At 31.3% G+C, this 22,543-nt stretch overlaps 4 protein-coding genes across 10 annotated transcripts in view; 1 reads left to right on the top strand and 3 right to left on the bottom strand.

Moving 5' to 3' along the window:
- Nucleotides 1–703: 703 nt before the first annotated feature.
- Nucleotides 704–22,543, bottom strand: part of LOC115883879 (exchange factor for Arf-6) — a 140,802-nt gene continuing 118,962 nt past the window's right edge. For 5 of the 6 annotated variants that reach the window (XM_030902297.1, XM_030902300.1, XM_030902299.1 and 2 more), the window contains one exon: nucleotides 18,549–19,063. Coding sequence is in view for 1 of the 6 variants with exons in the window: in XM_030902300.1 (XP_030758160.1) it covers nucleotides 19,048–19,063 (16 nt within the window). In the remaining 5 variants the exon portion in view is untranslated. Of the gene's footprint in view, nucleotides 836–3,573; nucleotides 3,882–18,548; nucleotides 19,064–22,543 lie in introns of those variants that run through there. The other variant, XR_004050463.1, reaches the window with a different exon arrangement.
- On the bottom strand, nucleotides 5,400–7,923 carry LOC115883881. The gene is made up of 2 exons (XM_030902302.1): nucleotides 7,181–7,923; nucleotides 5,400–7,125 (listed from the first exon to the last, which is right to left on the bottom strand). Exons 1-2 carry the CDS (start codon nucleotides 7,515–7,517, stop codon nucleotides 5,453–5,455), a joined length of 2,010 nt encoding a protein of 669 aa, XP_030758162.1. The 5' UTR covers nucleotides 7,518–7,923; the 3' UTR covers nucleotides 5,400–5,452.
- LOC115883883 (glyoxal reductase-like) lies at nucleotides 9,294–10,645 on the top strand. The gene is made up of 6 exons (XM_030902306.1): nucleotides 9,294–9,470; nucleotides 9,525–9,605; nucleotides 9,665–9,772; nucleotides 9,824–10,098; nucleotides 10,147–10,311; nucleotides 10,370–10,645. The coding sequence occupies exons 1-6, from the start codon at nucleotides 9,425–9,427 to the stop codon at nucleotides 10,544–10,546; spliced, it is 852 nt and encodes a 283-aa protein (XP_030758166.1). The 5' UTR covers nucleotides 9,294–9,424; the 3' UTR covers nucleotides 10,547–10,645.
- On the bottom strand, nucleotides 10,992–14,479 carry LOC115883882 (dnaJ homolog subfamily C member 9-like). Of its 2 annotated transcripts, XM_030902304.1 has the most exons (5): nucleotides 14,458–14,479; nucleotides 12,044–12,211; nucleotides 11,467–11,979; nucleotides 11,255–11,408; nucleotides 10,992–11,128 (listed from the first exon to the last, which is right to left on the bottom strand). In XM_030902304.1, the coding sequence occupies exons 2-5, from the start codon at nucleotides 12,135–12,137 to the stop codon at nucleotides 11,029–11,031; spliced, it is 861 nt and encodes a 286-aa protein (XP_030758164.1). In that variant the 5' UTR covers nucleotides 12,138–12,211; nucleotides 14,458–14,479; the 3' UTR covers nucleotides 10,992–11,028. The 2 variants fall into 2 exon arrangements, with proteins under 2 accessions (XP_030758164.1, XP_030758163.1); XM_030902303.1 differs by lacking the exon at nucleotides 14,458–14,479 and having other exon boundaries at nucleotides 12,044–12,220.

Here is a 22,543-nt window from a genome sequence, read left to right as displayed (position 1 = left end):
AGCGTTTACCTGCCCTTTCCGGTCCAAGAGTGCCAGATGATCCCAACCCACTGCACCCCTTTACAAGCCTCCTAGTCCTCTAATTGAGCTGAGCCCCACTCCCCAAACACCCTTTACGTTTAGGACAACAACCCGGCCCCATGGGATAGCCTGCATAGCATGTTATAAGCTTACGCCCGGTAATGGAGCGGTCGAATAACATACCCACTGGCAGACTACAACGCAACGAGCACCTGGGAACCCCGGCCTGTTACCGGGGCTGTAATAATATGCGAACGAATCCAGGGCGAAACAGTCCCAGGCCTCCGAGACTGGCCCCTCGCGACAGTACCCACAGCCTACGGATTGCATCGCAACCACCCCGCAACGCTGCTTTTTTGTGTCTATCGATTTTAGAAAAACACGAGCACTAAAAAGTACTCGTGTTTATTATATTAAAACACTAGCACTAAAAAGTACTGGCATTTATTAGATACTTCACGTGAAAGATTCTGTTAAAGTGACATTTATTTAATTTAATTATACTATATGTCAAATATAGAGATGAAAGTCTCTGTTTTCATGGATTATAAACATGTCTTACAGAGTTTTATTTGCGTTAGAGAGAAAGAGTGACACTTGTGATATTGAACCCAGACTAAGTAAAACGACGGATTAATCTAACACGAACTCAGCGGTCATGTCTTTAGAGCCTGATAGTAGAGACATTAAACCGCACGCTTACTAGCTGGGAGCGTTGATGGATTTTCACGTGATAGCATTCCATGAGCCGTCTGCATGGGTGAAGTAAGTGTAGTTTGGTAATTACAATTGTGTGTCCCCATTCGATTGCGATCTGAAAAAAGAAAAAAGAAAAAAAAATTACAAAAATACCCCAAACAAACCTCTGGCTTTTAATAATATATAAAATCTTGAACAATAATCAACGACTGGAGTTATTGAAAGTTAAAATAAAAAATATATGTAAAACTAAAAATGTTAAGTTAAAATAAAAAATATATGTAAAACTAAAAATGTTATCAGTATCTCAGTATTCGCGCTTCAATAAAACACCTCAGTTATACAGGGCGTTAAAGAGTGTAAATATTATTAACTTTTAACTACTCTATGTGAAAAAGAAAATGTTTATAGAGAAAAAAGTTTCCAAATTGACTGATATATACATTAGAAAAATATTTATTTAGAAATTAGTTGTAGAAAAAAAAAATATAGTAAAATATTATAAGTTAAGTAGCTGCGTGAACCCCCGTATACTGTATACAACCAAATAATTATTCTCAATTTAGAAAAATGTGACTTGACAATAAAAAAATTAACTTTTTATAGTGTGAGCTGTTTTTGAAAAAGTGGGTGAATAATATTGTAATTTTGGTTGAGACCCTATACATCTATGCGTTCCAAAAAAAACTAACCAAGAAATTAAAAAAATTATTTAATTATTTTAATAAGTAAGCCAAAAAGAACGAAGTATACAAAATTCAAAATTACAATAAAAAGTAGCACTATTTTAAAAAAATTCTATGAAATTATATCATTGAAGTCAGCTAATATTTTTTCTTAAAAATGTATATACAAATATTATTAAAAAAAACAATAAATATACACATATTTCTGTAGAGATTATGGTAGAGATTAGTAGTGAATACAAAAAATTAATAAAACACCAGTAAAATATTTCAAAATCTTCGTGTGATCTGTTTTTGAAAAAGGGAGTGAATAATATCTATTGTGATTTTGGTTCACCCTATATACCTATGATCCTATGAATGCTAATAAAAATTGTTACCAAGAAATTTAAATAACTATTTAATAAAAAATTATTTAAAATATATATTATGTAGATTTCATTAAGAAATAGTATGTATAATAAAAATAAAATTACAATAAAGTAGCCTGGAAAGTAGCAATATTTTAGGAAAATCTAACGAAAATATCATTGAAAACAGTTAATAGTTTTTGTTAAAAATTTCTATACCAAATGTCCAAAAAAGAAAACAAAAATATATTTACATGTATATAAAATGCTAATGTTTATCTGTGTGTCGTCTCTACTGAAGTAACGACTTGCTCTAGAAAGTTGCTTTTTTTACTAAAAGATAGCTAATTGGCTCTTCTAAAAACTGTCGTCGCCGGATTTTTTGTTTTTCATTTAATAAAAAAAGTTTATTTTCCCTGATGTCGCATGTCGTGGCGGATGCGCCAGAGTTCAACTAGTAAAATATATTTCTGTAGAAATTAGTAATGGTCGAAGAACTAGTAAAATATCATTAAATATTTCAAAATCTTAGTGTGTCTCTTTTTGAAAGAGTGGGTGAATAATATTGTAATTTTGGTTCACCCTATATATATATCTAGGTACTAAAAAAAATAAGGTTACCAAGAAATTTCAATAGCTACTTAATAAAAAAGCATTTAAAAAATAAATATAGATAGATAAAACAGATAAAAGTCATAGAGACAGAGTGTAACAGGGTATAAATAAAATATTACAATAAAGTACCATTATTAAAAAAAACAGCTGATAGTATCCCTTAAAAATGTCTTCGCAAATATTAAAAAAAGAAAATAAAAATATATACATATTTCTGTAAAGATTAGTAGTGGGTGAAAAGTTAATAAAATATCAGCAAACTATTTGAAAATTTTGCCAGAAGCATCAAAAAGATATTATAGTTTATCAACCCCAAGCACATAGTTTCTAAGAAATAAATAAAATCAATGAATTAGCAAGCAAAATTTACTAGCTTCAGAAAAACTATCAATAAAAATAAACTACCTATATTAATTTTCTAAGTATTATTTTGTTTAAATGCATCTTTTGTAAAAAAACAACATCTAATCTAATACATCTAACAAGTGCTTTTATAAAACGAATGCAAATATATTTAGAAAAAAATAATCAATGCACAATTAATATCATAAACCATAGAGAAATATTTCACAAACTTAAAAAACAAGGAACCAGTATTTTAATTTTTAGGGTTTAGATTGATTTCAAGAAAAAAATCAGCTGATTATCAATATAATTTTCACTAGTTATTCTTCATTGAATATTTCACTAATTAAAGCAGCTACAGGCAGATGCAATTCTGTGTTTTACAGCTTTCTAAACTTTATTTAGATTATTTTATAAAAGATGTAATACATAAGTATTCCCCTATTATATAATATCTTTAAGAAAAAAACATATCAAATGCACTACTATTAGAAATATTCTTCAGAAAATTCAGTGATTATTATATATTCACTTATATAAGGCTTTATTTCTAAAATACTATATACATCAAGGTATCTAAGTCTAAAAATTATTTATTTTAATACATAGACATCCTGTACAACCATAAAAACATAAAATTTAGAAAACTGTCAATCCACAACAAATTACATCTTTTTATAGTAAGCAGAAATTATAAAAAAGGCAACAATTTATACACTGCCCGATAAAATTTCGACCAATCAGAAAAGAAATGACGTGGCATTCAGCCAATAGAATTACTTTTAAGCCAGCCACTTTAAGAGGGTCCAATTTGTCGAAAAATATCAGGAAATTCATAGGAAAATGCTCGTACTTACCATCTCTCGAGTCCAGCTGGGCCCTACCCGCGATTGTACCGATCAAAATGGCAAAATGTGTAAAGGCGCACATTCACTCCCGAGTGCAGCACGTCTGGATACAGCGCCCGAGCTCAGGTACGACCTGAACTATATGACGTGTCCAGACCCATACCGATCCTTAGTCCATTCCATACCCATTCCATCCAAAGGCAGCCTGGTTTCTTTGCGACTTGAAGATCTGTTGCTGTGTTGATATTCGTCATCTCCTTCTTCACTGGCAGAGTGGTCCTTGGATATCCGTAAACCTGGATAATTTCTGGCACAATCTGAAACAAGACAAAATATCTTTTAGTTACATAGTTCATACGTTAATAATTTTCTATATACAGAATTTCAAATATCTAAAGTAAATACGTAATATAGTTTTGATTCCAGGACAGTTTTTGTATTTGTAATATTTTTTTAAAGAAGTTTGAAAAATATATTTTTTTTATTGATCTCTGAAATTATCGAAATATATTTATACTCATATCTTAGGATTATAATATAAAAAATCTGAAAGGAAGCCAAAAATGCAATAGTATACAGGGTGTTCCATTAAAAAAAGATCCCGATCCACTCACACTTTTTTGAGCCACTCTATAGAAATTAAAATATTTTCCTGAAATACATCCTCGTACATACTTTAGGTTTGGACAAACGAAATTCACAAGTTTTTTATTCTAGGAGCTATAGATGTCCGACGCATTATTGCCGGACCCTGTACAAGACAAGAACATCTGGAAACATAAAAACCTAAGCAAAAAGTCTCTAAGAAATAAATAAAATTAATGAATTAGCAAAGAAAATTTACTAGCTTCAGAAAAACAACCATCAATTATACCTACCATATTAAGTAATATGTACTAATTATTACCTTATATTAAGTTTCTAAATGTTATTTAGTATAAATACAAGCAGATCTATTTATTCTGTGTTTTACAGGTTGAAACTCTATTTAGATTATTTTATAAAAGATTTATTACATAAGTATTCTTCTATTATATAACATCTGTAAGAAAAACCATATCAAGTGCACTACTATTTTAAAAATATTCTTCAGAAAATTGACTGACTATAACTTATTCACTTAATATATAATGTTTTTATTTCCAAAATATACTATATTCATCAAACTATTTAAGTCTGAAAATTATTTATTTTAATACAGTACAATCATAAAAAAGATCTATTTATAGCAACAGAAAGTATAAAAAGCAAACAGAAAGAAACGGAATGTTTAACAAAAAAAAAGGTGGCTTTGACTTTTTCTGTTGATCTTGCGCTTCTACCGGCCGCCTTTAGATGGTCGGATTTTTCGAAAAATATCGGGAAATACATAGGAAAATGGTCGGACTTACCCTCTCTAAGAGTCCAACTATGCACTACACATGATTTCCGAGCACAATATACAAGAAAAAGCACTTTTCCTTAAAAATTCTGGAGACGCAACCGACAAAGACCATACATCGTTAACGGTCCGTCCAGGAATGATCAGTGCTGCCAGATCGTCGAAATGAATATCGGTAGATTTGACTATGATTTTTCGGTAGATTCCGTTAAAAATCGGTAGATTTGATTTTTTTGGTTGAATGTGGTATAGAGGTACAGACTAACACAAAATGTGTATTTTTTTAAAAAATACACAGATATCTGTATAGAATACAGATTTTTCGTAAACGATATCAAATATTTTTCTAATTCGACATATGAAATAAATCAAGTTTGAAATTATTAGAATAAAATGTTTATTAAATTATTATTCTACTTACATATTATTATAAATATAAAAATATTTCGAACAAATGGGATAAATATACAAAAGTGTAATATAGCTTATTTTGAGGTGGACCTATTCCTATTCTCTGTATAAATTTGTACTGGTCATACTGTTAATTAATTTTTTATCGACTGGAAAATCATAACAGTTTTTGACTCCTATATATTCTTTGGCATAGAGAAGAGAAGCTGTGGTATCTGAATTTAATGACATTCTTTGATTTGTTTTTATTAAATTTAACTGAGAGAATTTCCTTTCTACATTAGCGGATGAAACTGGTAAGGAAAGAATACATTTCACAAAATTAACTAGTAAATTAAAAGCTAGTTCTCCATCACCCCTTTCCATTTTATGTACTTCCTGCCAAAATAATATAACATCGTTTGAAAGAGTATTTATGTCTTTGGTATTTCGCAGCAGGCGCCACTGGTTATCTAAATTTTGTAGATTTTCGGGCTGTATCAGATTGGGAAATAAAAGTGCTATTGGAACAAGTGACGAGACTGATCCAGATTTTATAATAGCAGGGTCGACAAAATCAAGTTTCTCTAAAACATTATTTTTTAAAGGAAACCGCTGTATTATTTGAGAACAACCTTCTGTATAAAAATCTAAGCATCTTAATCGAAAAAATGTTAATTGATCTTGTGAAATCGTGCTTTCGGAAATAGTTTTCATAACATTTCCCCCTAAATATATATCTTCGATAGCCAAAAAATTTTTAGGATTTTTATAGTCAATATTTTCAAGGGGAGTATTTACGACGTAATTTCTTTTCAAAAAACAATCAAAAATACTTCTTAAAATATTAGTTACGTTTTTATAGATCAGGTGAATTTTTGGTGATTCTGATTGCATTTCTTTGTTTAAGTTTGTGAAAAATGGCAAGATAAAGTCTAAAAACTGTAAAAATAATTTTGTCGTAGGATCTCTCAGTTTTGTTAATATGTTTTCTGCAGCAAGTAGGTCATTTTGGCTGACAGCATCTGTAAAATATAACTGAAGAGCTCCGTACTGTTCAAGAATCCTGGATATAGCAGAATGAACAGAGAGCCAACGTGTTTGGGCAGGATGTAGAATTTTATGGGCTTTAACATCACAAAATTCCTGGAATTCTAAAAACTGCGAGGTTCTTTTAGGACTGGAACTAAAATAATTATATACATCACGTGTTAAGTCCTCTACAAACCGAGGCAATTTTTGGCAGGCATAGGAAGCGCATAAATGAAATGAGTGACAGATACATTTCATTACATATAATGCTGGAATATCTTTTTTTAGTAAACTCATTACGGAATGTTGGTGTCCCATTAACACATTCGCACCATCTGATGCAAATCCTATCAGATTTTGTTTATAGGGTATATCATTACTGGTAAAATATTCAACAATGTGATTATATAGTGTTAAAGCATCTGCTGAAGAAAGTTTTATTAATCCAAAAAAGTCATCCTTAATGTTATCGTCACGATAGCTTCTTACCACCATGCACATCTCCTTTTCGCATTTTCGATCAGTGGACTCATCCACGATTAAGGAAAACTTCACATTTCGGAGGTGTTGACGTAAAGTATCAAAGCCATGTTCCCCCAAAACATATTTTACTATAGATGTAGTCTTTGTTCTGCCGCAAGCCAAACCTTGCGCAATTTTCGAGTCGGGACATATTTTAGACACAATTTTAACCAAATGGTCCATTGTCGCGAACGGCAAATTGTGCTCGGCGATAAAAGCACTTAATCGTATTTCTCCTAAAAGTGATTTAAAAATAATATAAACTATCTCAAATTATAAATCAGCAATTACCGTTTTTAATGTCATCCTCAAGATTTTTTTTCATTGATGGTCCCGCTGTCATAAATCCCTCAAGAGTTTTCTGTTTTGAAATAGACTTAACGTTTTTTTCATGGTTTTTACTTGAACTGTGTTTAACTAATGCATCCTTTCCGCTGCTGACATTAATTTCTTTTCTGCAAGGCTTACATAAAGCATATTCTTTACCCTTTTCACTTTTAGTCAACCACCCTTTAAATCGTGGTGAACTTTCCCAACTTTCTTTGTAGCACTGTGCATATTTTTTCTTTTTTGCTGCTCCAGAAACGGATGTATCATTCACATCTGATGTGTCGGATTCAGAGCTCATGTTCAGTAAAATATTTTAACATTAAAAATAAAATCACTTAAGAAAACTAAACTGGACAACACTCAGATTCAAATTTCAAATGTCGCAACTCGCAACACACAAAAATGAAAATAATAAATCGCGTTGGGGAGTCCCCTCCCGGCATCAGCAATATAAATTGTATCGCCGCTGGTATTACTTAACGTGAAAACATAATCAACTGTGCTATATTATAAGTTTTCCAAAGTCAATTGGAATGGTTTGGGGCTCTTAACTGCGGCATTGTCTTTGTCGGCGAGTCGGCGTCTTTGTCCGCATCCCTGGACTATAGAAAAGCAAATTAAGGGTCCCAAACCATTTCAACTGATTTACATGTTCCAACATCAAACTCCAAGCACGACTACGTAGATAATTTTTTTATATCGCAAATATATTAAATTCTTATAAAAATCAGTATTTAGAATTAGAATAAATTTTATTGTAGTATAGATTTTTTTTCGGTAGAAATTGAGCTAAAATCGGTAGATCGGTAGGTTACTCCTTAATTCGGTAGATCTACCGAAAAATCGGTAGATCTGGCAGCACTGGGAATGATGTAGATCGACCGAAACGACCAATAAAATTGAGTTTTGGCGCTCGGTTTCTGATTTTTGAGGCTAGAGGGAGCGCCAACTAGCGCTTTTCTTCTGTTTTACTGATGAAAAATTATGTAATTTTACGACCTAAATTTTAAGTATAAATGAAAATTTAGCAATATAACGCTACATTGGAGAAAAAACTACTGCCAGAGAAATGTAGCTACGTGTTTTCCGAATAAAATGACATCAAACAATAACCGAATAAAGCAAAATTCACATAGATATCGCATTTTAATTACCCCAATGTCCCTAATTGTTAATATAAAAAAAAAGAGATTTTTGCCTTAAAAAAGATTTTGAAGCTTTAAAATAGTTAAGGAATTATAGATTATCATTAAATATAGTTAATTAAGCAGTTTCAGACCTATTAAACTCATCTAAATTAAAATAAAATTCAAAAATATGGTGGCGGTTTGGTAGCCTTGGGAATCTTCAATTAATATAACTTTGTTGTTCGATATTTTCCGAAATAATGTAATAACAAGGGTAATATTTGGTTAAATAGAGACTTATTACGTCTATAAATTATAAAACAAGGCAGTAATATCCCTATTTATAACTTCTACAAGACATTTTCTTAGTCAATGTAATGGCCAAGATTTTTTGCATTTATTTCATCAATTTTGCTATGAAATCAATAAAAAACCTCTTTTAGCATGATTCTGTACTGCACAAATTATGTATTTGTAGTTTTTTTTATCAATGTCCAAGCCTCAAAACAAGAATATACAAGATATTTACTTTTATTTCACTAATTTTGCCTCAACATCAATAAAAAAAAACACATTTAACAAGATTCTGTGCCCTACTAATTATGTTTTTGTAGATTTTTAGCAATTTCCAACCCCCAAAACAACACAAGAGTAAACAAGAAATTGTTGCCTCTTCAATACAAAATTTGAGAGTTTTATTTCTATTTAATTAAAATAAAAAATAATAATATAATATTATAAATATATCATTCAAAAAAAAACAAAACCATCCTTAAGTCAAGTCTAATAGTCTAATACCACAGAATATATAGATTATAGATAGCTACGCTAATACTATTGAGCAGTGGAGTCTTCTTAATTATTTTTCGGCCGGATCTGCCAAATCAATTTAGCCAGAACAAAAGCTACTAAAATTATATATGATGGCTTAAATATAATACTATATGACTTTGGTGTTTGGTGGTTACAAGGTCAATATTTTAAAGTTCTTATTTCTTTGCATTTTAAAAATATTTTGTCTTTAATTAATTAAACCAACCTTAATTAAAAAGGTAAAATTTGATTGATTGCTTAAATAATGAGTTTCCGATTAAATACTGGTCATAATATCCCTCTTGTGGGATGTAAGTATACAATATTATCAATTACAACATATTATTTTCATCAATTTTCTTTAGTTGGAACTTACACAATAAATGGAAACAAACAGACTAAACTTATTATGGATCAAGCTCTTTCTGTGGGTTATAGACTTTTTGGTTTGTAGTTAAAATACTAAAGTTGGTAAACCATACCTACTATAACCCGTGCTTTCTAGATACTGCAAAAATGTATTCAAACGAAGCTGAAATTGGTAAAGCCTTAAAGGACTTGTTGCCAAAACACAATTTAACAAGGAAGGATGTTTTCATTACTACAAAACTCTGTAAGACCTTACTTTAATGTGTTTGTTTATTACTGATTATTTCAACATCAGATCCAAGCGATCAGGGTGATGTAGCCTATGATGCTTTTCAAGAATCGTTAAAAAAATTGGACTGTGAGTACATTGATTTATTTTTAATACATTGGCCTGGAACGTGGAGCCAGGGAACTGAGAAACCTTCCAAATTAAGAGACAGGAGTTGGCAACTAATGGCTAAAGCATACCAAGAGGGTCTTGTAAAGAATATTGGTGTATCTAATTATACAGTAAAGCACTTGAAAGAGCTACTTGCTAATGATCATGGAGTAAAGCCAACTGTTAACCAGGTTATTACATTTTATTTTATTTTTATAACACTAAGTAGAATACTTTAGATTGAATGGCATCCATATTACCATCCTCAAGACGTCTATGATTTCTGTAAGGAACAGAATATACTTCTTCAGGCTTATATGCCTTTAGGATCGGGCAGCAAACACCTTTTAAATGATAAAGTAGTATCAAATGTAGCAAAAGAATTGGGAAAAACTAATGCTCAGGTAAAAACTTATTAACCCAGTGTAAAAAAAATTCTATATAAAAAAACTTGTAATTTAGATCCTTTTAAAATGGTCTGTACAACAAGGAGTCGGCGTGATTCCCAGAACAATTTCAGAACAACACATGAAAGAAAATTTTGATCTTAATTTTACTATTCCGGATAAGCATATGCAGATGTTAAGTAACATGAACAAAACTGTGAAATATGACTGGGACCCAGAGACTGTACCTTAGTACAAGTATTTTTCATTATTTTTTTTCCATATTCAAGAAAGCATTTAATCTGGTTCTTTATTATTACGTAATTCTAAGCAATAAAGTTTATTTTATGTTTTACAAGTCTTTTCTTTGAACAAATATAATCTCAAAGTAAAATAATTCATTGGCATTCTACCTCTATGTTTTGTAATTTTTGGAAGAGCTTTAAATCTAAAGAAAAATTTGCTTAAAAATGGTCATATCTTTAAAAAATACTCTGTATAGACTGTGACAATGTAATATTTTGGCATAAATATAGGAAGTTTTTGTTAAATTGCTACATAACATGTCAAAATGACTCTAGTTATTACATATGCTAAGGAAATTCCTCAAGAACTTAGAAAATATGGATTTTTATATTTTTTTATTAAATAGTTACTACAGAAGTACCAAATGATTGTCATAAGAGACTGTAAGAGACTTACTTGTATAATACTTTTATTAATAACATAACCAAACTAAAAATATTGAAACATTGACGCTAAGAAAGGTACAAAACCATTATAATCTGCAGTGGACCAATACTTTTTAAACTTATACAATCTTGATCTTCTCGTCCTGAAATTGAGTGTCTAAAACTATTGCCTTACTTATGCCAATACAGAGTATAAAAAAAACTTAAAATTATATGCAATAAAAAAATATGTTCCCAATAATTGTTTGTGAGAGAACAACTTAAATTACTTTCTACGTGACCTGGTAGAGGGCGACTTAGCTGCTGTAATAGATTTCCTTGCCTTTTTTGGGGCGTATTTCGCTTCTAAATTCGAAAGCATATCTACAAAAACCTTTCCTCTTTTTTTCATATTCTCCTCCATCTCTTTTTCTAGTTCATTCACTAAAAAGTAAGATTATAACAAATAAAACATTCATCATTCAATATTTTTGCTACTAACTGTCAATTTCAGCAGTTTCTTTTGCTTCAGCTTCCCACTTTTTTCGTCTCCTCAACTTTTTAGCTTTGCTCTCATTGAAAAATCCATCATACTCTGGCACTTCACCGTTGTCAACCATCTCCCTAACAATTTCTATGATTCTCGGCTCGCTGTTACAATTACTGAAAGGCACCAGTTCCAAAATTTTGTTCATGTTACCCTTATTTCTTTCGTAGGCTCTCTTAATATCATTTCGTTCTGTCTCAGATCCGATGTAACTTTTCTCGTACTCCTGTATATCCTTGAGTTCGATTTTTTTGAACATTTTGAACCAGTAGTCCATCCAGTTAAACTTAGTGTCTGTTTCATCATCAAAATCGCCCTGTTCGTCATATATTTTTCTTTTGTCATTGTCTTGAAGTATCGAATGAATTCGTCCCAAAACTTGGAATTTTTGAGTGGCGACTTCTTTCTGGCTTGGCTCAACTCTGTCGGGATGGACAAGTAATGATAGCTTGTGATAAGCTTTCTTAACTGTAACAAAACAAAATGCCAGGAAAAAGTAGTAAAAAAAGGTTAAAATTGTTTCATAACTCACTGTCTTTTAAGGTTGCGTCTTTCGTAATGCCAAGAACTTCATAAAAATCTGTGCTACCATAGTATTGAAAACACTTATCTTTAAAGGTAGTCATTGTGTGATTTTACTGAAAATTTGTACAAATATAAACTAGAGAAACCGCCAAAATAATTTAAGAATTTTTGATTTGTTTGACCAGTGCCTTCTATTAAAAGATCAGCCTACGGGCGAGATTTATGACGTCACGCTAGTTAGATATAACGGATTAATAAATATGTTGTAGAATACATGGAAAACATAATTATTCCTCAGATTTTTGGTTTGTATTTTAAAATTGATATAGTTTAAATGAAATATACATAATATACAGTTAATAACTACAACATATATACCTATTTATAGTAATAAATACTTTGGCAAATAAACTATGAACCATACAAATGCAGCAAATGTTTTACAATGTACAAATAATGTATAGGTACATACAAGATAATGGGTAAAATGTAAATATATTTTAAATTTTGGGGTTTGAAAATCGATCTAATTTAACAAAAAACATTTAATATCTACTAATAGTGATGTATTATTATTTGCATTCACAAAATTTATATGTATATTTTGCAAGTATCAATGTTCGAAAAATTATATTTACAAATAATACAATATTATCTAAAAAAGGCGTCAGCGATGGCTATGAACTGAAGATCGCTGGCATTTTATATGTTAAATTATTCTAAAATTTTTGATTTTCTTGGGATTTTTAGGTTCGGGAAAAACGCGATGATTAAGTTTTCATTTGTTTCATTATTTTTATTTGGTTTAAAAAAAAAACGTTTCGGCTAACTATAGCCTTCACAGTGTTGTGTCATATGCGAATAGAGGTCGAATATAATCCAAAAAATTACATATACAATATAATTCACACCTCATAATGTTTACTGCAATTAATAAACTAATATAAACTTATCAAAAGATGACCACATATATATTTTTTAAAATTATTATTCTTAACACTAAAATTATCTACATTGACTATGGAGTATGCAGTAAACATTACGTGCGTGGTGTGAATATTTTATATGCAATTTTTTGGATTATATTCGACACTATTTTTTTCATATGACACAACACTGATGGAGGCTATAATGTTAGCCGAACCGTTTTTTTTAAACCAAATAAAAATAATGAAAAACCAAATGAAAAATTAATCAGCGTTTTTCCCGAACCTAAATTCCAAGAAAATCAAAAAATTTAGAATATTTAGAAACAAGGTTCAAGAATATCAAATTTTCCAAGATTGTAAAATTCTAGTTAATTATTTTATGTGTACAGTTATTTAGGGAATGTCATCGATGTTCATTTCCAAGCCAACTAGACGCCGATTTTTTTCGATGATACGGTATAATTCTCACGTAAAATGTAAATAACATTAGTATCCTTAGTATATATACTTTCCTTAGTATTTTTAGTAACACCTTTATTCTTAAAACTTAATTTTGTATTATGCAAATATACCAATTTTATTGTTATTTTATTCATATTGTATTCAGCCATCACTTAAATATTTGATATTAATTTGGTATTATAAATAATCAATACTATTCATTAAAAATTACTGAACAAATATATGTTATGCTTAACATACATTATATATTATCAAACAAAAACACATTCTTCTTTTAAACTGTATCAGTCTTGTCTTTACAAAAATCTTTTTTAAAATTTGAACTCAAAATAATAATCTTTTTCATGATCTCTAATACACATATTCATTATTTTTCCCTAGTTCATAATACCTACTTACGTGTTTGAATCTATCGAAGCTGAACCAGCAACACTTGGAGTGGAGATTCCACAATATGAATAAAATAAACATAATTGTCCAGTTTTCATTAATACCATCATGGGAGAATATTATTTTTAAATTTATTAAAGATATTTTCAATAAAATTCTCTTGATTTATAACTCGTACCCACTTTTCTTGCTCTTCCGGACACTTTAGGCTGCCTAGTATAACTATCCTTTCCACCAGGAACACAACAAAGATGAGGCATAGCACCAATAACACACTCCACTTAAGCTTTATTGATGAATTGTTAGAGTCTTAAAAAACACACACAAAAATCACGATAAGTAAAAAATGTATGGGCACTTTTAGGTTAAATCACTTGCACAACGTGTAATTTTTAAAATTTCTATTTTTTTTATGCGAAACCGAGAGTGACCATATATCTGGTAGTAGTTTATGTCACTTCAACACCAAAATAATTAGTTTTTTGCACTACAATAATAAATAATACCAAAAATCAAAGAGTTAAAACCAAAAATCAACCGACAAAATATGAAACGGAATCTAACCCAATATCTAAGTATGTACAGCTGATGAAGTAAACAAAAGTCCGCCCGTGGGCTGATCTTTTAATAGAAGGCACTGGTTTGACAACCGCTTTCTGTCACAACGTAGTAAACACTTTTGCCGCCAGTCGAAAAATATTTTTTATAGGAATCTGTAAGATAATATCAAAATTACAGAAATCTTAACGCAGATATAGTATTTACAGATTCCTTTATATCAAAAACCTTTAAAAATAATTTTTCTATTTTTTTTAACTTAATTCATTAGATTGGAATTATTTGAGTAAAGAAAATTAAGAAAAAGTTAAATGATATAAATGTCTTCAAAAAGAACCTAACTCCTAAAATTTTGTTTATAAATTAACTTATAAACAGTCGGTGTTTATTGTGGTTTATTAGTAGAGAAAGAAAACACATTTATTATGTTTTATATTTTATTTATTTATGTAGGTTTTGAAGTACCAGATGGCACACAGTGATATATTCTTTGTTATGCTATTATTGTTAAAATGACAGCGATCTTCATTTCATAGCCATCGCTGACGCCGTTTTTTTGCATTCATATTATACCGTATGATCGAAAAAAAACGGCGTCCAGTTGGCTTGGAAATGACGATCGATGACATTTCCCATATAATTTTACATATAAAATGACAGCGATCTTCATTTCATAGCCATCGTTGACGCCGTTTTTATTCGATCATACGGTATTTGTATGCAGGCGATTTCTACAGAATTTTTAACAAGTTATCTACTGATAGGTCAATTAAAACTCAGTAAATAAAGTATAAATAAGTGTATTTTAATAAAATAAAAAAATATACAGAGCTACGGTATATACAAAAATAATAATTTTTAAATACATATATAGACCCAAAGCTGTGTAAAAAAAGCGAACATCTAGCAGACCTCAAAATAATACCATAAATTTAAAGAGACAGCGTCATTTTTTTCTATTCATTATACAATAACAATTTGTTTCTTTGGCAAATATATTATACGTTACCTAATATCTTGTAAATTCTTTCCTTATATTAAGATCATAAACAGATTCGATCTGAATTGATTTTTTTCTTCTTAAAAGGGTACTGTTACCGTTAGAACCACTGTATTATATTTGAAATTTGTTCGTATACAGGGTGGCCCATTAGCGCGAGGCAGTCCAATATCGTCGTTGTTGACAAATACAGAAAAAAAGCTTTATATAAATGTTGCACGGTTAATAAAAGTACCGATCCTAAAAATATGTTGTTGTACACTCACCAAATTTTGATAAATTTTAAAGCTTAATATATTTTGTTCTAGTTGGCCGATTTTTATGATTTTTTAAGCAATCTGTAGCTTAATTATTTCGCTTTTTAGTATTTTTTATAAATTCAAAATAAAAGTTCACGTTTGTCAATTATACGAGGGAAAACAAAATGTTGATATTTTGGTGAAAGTTTGTAACACCCTGAGGAATATATTAACAAAGCAAGAGATTTAAAAATCATTTTATCATCTAGGTACGTCTTTTCTCAATAGTTTGTTTTTTTATTCGTCTCAATAGCTTCATTTTTATTGGAGATATTCGTTTTTGAATAAGAAAGTAACGATTTACAGCAATTATAGCTTTGAAAGCATGCCTTTGCTTTTGGGCCCTCATCAACACACTTATAAGATAGTGTTTATTGTTTTTGTAATGCCACTGTCATTGAAAAAATAAAATATTTTTAGGATATGCACCTTTATATTTTTTTTTATATTGTCATCAACAACGACGATCTGCGACTTCCTCGCACTAATGAACCACCCTGTATATAATTTAACATCACAAAAAACAGTTTCTTACATAAAGGTTATTATGTAATATAAAGCGCAAAAAAGGCTGTAATACAAACCTCGTCAGTGTCGATAAGAACGTTTAGAACACAACAAAAATAAATAACACGGTTTCATGTGACTGTTTTTTATAAAACAGTTTTCTGAAGCGACAGTGTACAGGGTGTCCCATTTTCGTGTGTTTTATGGGGTTTCTCGCTTATGAGTCGAGATACAAAGATGCGGTTTTCACATTACTATGTTACTTTTTTTTAAACTAAAGATGCTACACACATGTTCGTTCAAGTCTTCTTAATTCCTAAAATACAGGGCGAATTTTAAAATATTACATTTTTAGATCCCATCCGTGTATTTTGCTTATCTTATAACTTATCGAAAAGCTGATAGTACGAGAGCTAGCAACGTCGGAAAAACAGGTATTTTAAGACGTCGGGCTCTTTGATATATCTTTTACGATGCTCTCTAGAACAGCATGCGGCCCGTCTGGCTGCCGGTAAACGTTGCCCTACTGCGCTGCGCTACTGCGCTGCGGCAGTTGCTGCCCTACTGCGCTGCGCATTGAAAGAAGATCCTATATTTTTATTAGTCCTTTAAATTCTAGTATTGAATGTAAATCGAGCATGTCTCCATAGCGCAGTGCGTAGAGTTTCTGATAGTGTCTATCAGAATATGAAGGAAAATAAAATAAAAAAGTCTTTGTCCTGACCCGGATTCGAACTCTGAATCATCGGTTCGTGGTCGGAGACACTCCGCACTGCGCTATGGGGACATGTTCGATTTATATTCAATACTAGAATTTATAGGACTAAATTAATAAAAAATATAGGACCTTCTTTCGATGCGCAGTAGTGAACGCAACGGGTATCGGCAGCCAGACGGGCCGCATCCTGTTCCAGAGAGCATAGTAAAAGATATATCAGAGCCAAACGCCTTAAAATGCTTTCTCGAAAATGTTGCTAGCTCTTAGACTAGGATAACGTAGATTATTTTATGTAGAAACCAGTGGCGTCACTAGGAGCTGCCTTTTTTTAAATATAACACCCTCCATATTTTTTATTTTATTGGCCTTGTCAGTCTTTTTAAAAATATAATATGTTATTCTGTACTTATTTTCAACAAGGTAAAAAATGCACTTTTTAACATAAATAAATGAAGTTTAAAAAGATATTATGATTATTTCCTTTAATTTAACCAGACAATTCTGCTTTCCATCCTGTTATCTTAATAAACTGCACTGAAAATAAACTTGTGCAGTTTTTAGATACCGTGAAATGGGGTGACTTTACCTCTTGGGGTGACTTCTCCAATTTCCGTCCGAAAATATGTTAGACGTAGCCGTAGCCACTACTTGAAAAGAACGCATTATGTGTTATCGGTAAATTATGGGTGGAGGCGCCCCACGTCTCGGAACGTCGCTAAACGCTTGCCGTCAGTTGTAATGTAGCATTTACAGTGCTGTGAAGCCAAATCTGTTTTTAAAGCCTATTTTGTGCGTTTCAAACTTCTACGTGGCTGCAATAGTTAACCACGCTATATTGAGGTAAGTATTATGCAGAAGTTCGTTATAATATTGAGGGTGATGACGCATATTTTACGTAATTATGCTTTTAAATGGGGTGGCTTTGGTCTATCAATAAGAATAAGGAAGAGGGCAAAGACACCCCATATAAGCAACTAACTTTGCCCATCCAGTTTTTTACTAATTTTATATATATATTTGTTTAATAAACAAAAAAGCGTATTATTGTTGTGTTGTCCTTATTACCACTTCTAGCATAGACCATGCGCATTTGAGAAAAAACAACAATTTTTGAAATAAACACGATTTAAAATTCAAAATTGGGCAAAGTCACCCCACTTCACGGTACCACAATGTCAATCAGAGGTATTCATATTTTTAATACACTTCCGCAATACCTCTGCACACAGAAACTAGCGTGGAATAGCCAATAACCAAAATTTGACGTCGAATAAATTATTCGATTGTTTTGATTACCTAGTTTAAACCAATACTTTGTTTAAAAGATTATATAATAATAGCTCCCGTATATAACATTTAACGCCTTGGGATTAGCAAGGTACAGCTTGCCATGCTAGAACCGTTCGGTATACAAGGAAGGTAATGTGGTTAGCACTACGCTTCAACCGCCTATTATTACCTCAGGACTGCGAATCCCAAGTACTCGTTTAAGTCTGAGTCGACCTAGGTACCCAAACTATTTTTATTTTAATAAAAATAGTCGGCTGATGAAATGCCGGGTGTGGGATTCGAACCCACAACCTTGAGATTGGTAGACGAGAGCCTGTACCTCTACGCCACCCGGCACCTTGTTTAAAAGATTAATAATGAATTTTTACCTTGTTTACGAAAATAAGTATAGAGTATGTGGCCTGATGATGGGAATTGTTTAAGTCCCGAAACATGTCGCAAAAATCTTGTTACGCCACTGAATTCTACGTGAAAAACTATATGGGACTCAGTTTTCACGTTCTCAATAAAAAATGTAACATTTTCAATTTCGCCCTGTATTTCAAAAACTAACAGGGCTAGGATAAATCTTTGTCTAGCATCTTTTAGTTTCATAAAAAGAAGCTGAGTGATGCGAAAACCGCATCTTTGTAGCACTACACATAAACGAGAAACCCTGTAAAACACACGGAAGTGGGACACCCTGTACACGAATGAGGAAAACGGGAAACAATATTTATCGTTTGAACCGTTCTCTTCGATAGTTTTAACGTAAAACTTACACTAAAACAAATATCTTGCTCCAGCCTCTTCAATTTGCAACAGAGAGCGATACAGACACTGCAGCCAAACAAGTCCATGCTTCTACCGCCAGGGGGCTCATTCCGGGCTTTTCCTACACACATGCAACAACAAGAAATTAGTATTAAAAAAAAACGAATCAACAATTTAGATGATAAAATCCGCGATACACAAAATAACTATCCCACGAGGTGTTTCAAACTTTCACCAAAATATCTACATTTTGTTTTTTCTCGTATAATTGACAGATGGGAACTTTAATTTTTGATTTAGAAAAAATTATAAATATATGAAGCATATCAGTTATATATGTGTATCATGGTAAAATCACTATATTTATTTGCAAAAATAGTTTTATTTTTTGTACCAAATGTACTAATTTGCAAATAAACAGTAGAGTAAAACAAAACATAGTTATAAAAATGTCTTAAAAATATATGTTATATTAATATGTCTCGCATAAAGAGTTAGTAACATATAGAATTTTTTTATACATAAACATATAAAAATATAAAAAAAAATCTCAGGCTATATCAATTCTACGGGCATGCCAAAACAGTCAACAATAAAAAGCAACTACATATTAAGCGAATTTTTAGCGACAATGCAAGCGAAGTATACCTACAAGAAATATTTTATTTACAATATTTACATCGAAACGAAAGTTAGATTATTATCATTACATAAAAGTATTCTGTACTTACATGTGTAAAATATTAACTAAGACCAACTTATTAATTTAAAAACCAGACTTTTCAAAACATATACAAAAAAGTTAATTTAAACCGATATAAAAATATATCTTTTGAAAATTTTCACGTGTGCTGGATCATATAAAAATATGACGCAATCATATCCTTAAAGCTAAAGCGACGAACACAAGATTAGTCAAAATTAATGTAAAATGAGCCTGTGATGTGATCCCAGATCACATAAACCAAGGTGTATGCATGTATCAGCGTCTATTGTGTTAACAAGAGCAAAAAATTCTAATTATTCAGAAAAAGTATAATATGTACTCAATATACAGTGTTGTCCACCACATACGACACGGAGTATTGTAGCTAAACGATTAGATTTTTACAAATTGTAAGTTTTGGGTTCGTTGAGATCAACGTAAACAGTCAATTAATGTAGTTTGAATACTAGGATCATATTAATTGGTCCCAAGCAAACTATATCGACAATATCAGTATCTTTACTCTTTGAAAATTTGTTACATCTTAAAAAATAATCTAAAATGTCAATATTCCTTGGGTATAGTGATAAATGAGGTCTAAATTATAAGAAAATGCATTTTCTACGAAAACTTGAAGAGATGGTATAATATAATTTGATAGACAATTAAATTGTGCATCTGAATTACGTAAAATATACAGGGTGTTCCATTTAAATTAAACAAGTTACTGCCGTTTAAACCTGGTAATTATTTAATATAAATTTTTGGACTCTCTGTATAAGGAAGTATAATTTTTATTATTGCGACACAATATCTGACCAATAAATAATCTTCAGTAAATATGTAGTATTAAAAACTTTGATACCCTTGGAGAAATGAAGCCTTAAATTTTTTACTGCAATTTCACAAACTAGAAAATATTTCAAAAACGGTAAGGTTTAAGTGTGATAAACCTTAATCAAATTTACCTTTATTTCAATCGTAGAATCTAAAAATAGAATAATATACAGGGTTTTCTATTTAAAAAAATACAACTATAGTATTTTTTTCATATTTAGGACACTCTGTATCTTGTAAAAATATTTTTAAATTGTAGCTCTAATAGTCCTTCAACGAACCCAAAACTTACAATTAGTAAAAATCTAATAGTTTAGCTACAATACTCCGTGTCGTATGTGGTGAACAACCCTGTATTCCTATTCTGTTTTAATGAACAGTTAGAGTACTTTCATATGAAGGCTACTTTTGTCCGACACCAGTGTCTACTACTAGTGTCTCATTGACACTGACTGGTGGCTGACACATCAGATATCAGAGGCCAGATTCTGTAAGCATATTTCCTGTCTAGTGACTCATCAATCGTATACAAATAGCATAGGCTAGACAGGAAATTTCTTGCAACGGAGCTTACAGAATCCCACTGCAGAACATCTAGAATGTAGAATGTAGAATGTTTAGAGGGGGGTTAATCACCGCGACTTTACAGATCTATTGTGTGTCCTCCTTTCTTGAATTATAACGAGTTATTTTTGCTTTTTCCTTCAATGAACAAGGCTTAAACAATGACAACAGTGCTAATAATATGATGTTATACCGGGTGTTGCATCGTCGAGCGGGACATAGGAAATCCCATGTAAATTTTAATGGGGTCAATTATTGGCTTCCTTAATTATTTTAGAGAATAATTCTATTTAGGTTTATTGAAGAGCACTAAAACCCACATTCAAAAGAATGACTTTAGATATTTTTGATTAGCCCGTTTACGAGTTATCGCCGATTTCTTTTTAAATATTTCTCCTTTCTTATGGCCCTGTATTTACTTATGAGCACCAGTCAAGGTAAAAGATAACTGTCATCTTTCACAATACCTACATCGAAAATATTAGCCATGAATTACACTACCGAAGAAAAAGTATTGATGATTAAATGGTATTATCAAGGAAATAGTTATCAAAAGGTGTCGGACATGTTTGCTGCTCTGTATCCGAATAGACCGATACGTAGAAAATCTACAATCGCAAGGAATATCCAGAGATTTGAGACTAAAGGTACCCTAATAAATAACTGCAGATGTGAAGCAAGGCAGGAGCAAAGAGAAGATGCAAGAAATGATACCGACTTGGAAGTTTTATTGTGCGTGGAAGAGAACGATGGAAAGATCAGCACAAGCAAACTTGAGGGTGAAATAGGAATAGATCACACTACAGCGTTTCGAATTTTGAAACGACATAAATACTATTCCTTCGAATATGAAAAGCACCAAGAGCTACGAGATGGGGACGAAATACGGCGGCAGGCGTTTTGTTTTGATATGATGGAAAGAGCAAACACGGATAGGGAATTTTTAAAAAACATATGTTTCACTGACGAATGCACGTTTACCTTAAATAATGCACCCAATGTTCAAAATTATCGATATTGGAACAAAGAAAACCAACACAGGTTTGTCGAAACAAGGACGCAATATCCACAGAAAGTAAATGTTTGGCAGGGATATTCGGATACAATATTATCGGGCCATTATTTCTTACGCGAAATTTAAATGCAGAATATTATTTGGAACTACTCGAAAATCATATTTTACCTGCTTTACATGATGCCGCTAGGGAAAATCAGGAAGTTTGGTACCAAATGGCTGGCTGCCCGGTACATAGTACCCTGGCTGTTCAGGAATATTTAGACAATAGTTTTAACGGAAACGTTATTGGCCTAAATCATACAGTAAATTGGCCAGCAAGGTCTCCTGATATTTCGCCAAATGATTCCTTTCTCTGGGGCCATTTAAAAAACAGGATATACAAGGATAAAAAATACCCAAATCTAGACGAGATAAAAATACTATTTCTGCCGAATGCAATAGAATTTCAGTTTACCAACTAGCGAATGTAAGAAGAG

This window comes from Sitophilus oryzae, unplaced genomic scaffold, assembly GCF_002938485.1.
Source record: "Sitophilus oryzae breed Bouriz unplaced genomic scaffold, Soryzae_2.0 scaffold_2006_pilon_pilon, whole genome shotgun sequence".
NCBI lineage: Eukaryota > Metazoa > Arthropoda > Insecta > Coleoptera > Curculionidae > Sitophilus > Sitophilus oryzae.
Note: the sequence above shows the minus strand (reverse complement) of the source record. Positions and strands in the feature narration are given on the sequence as shown.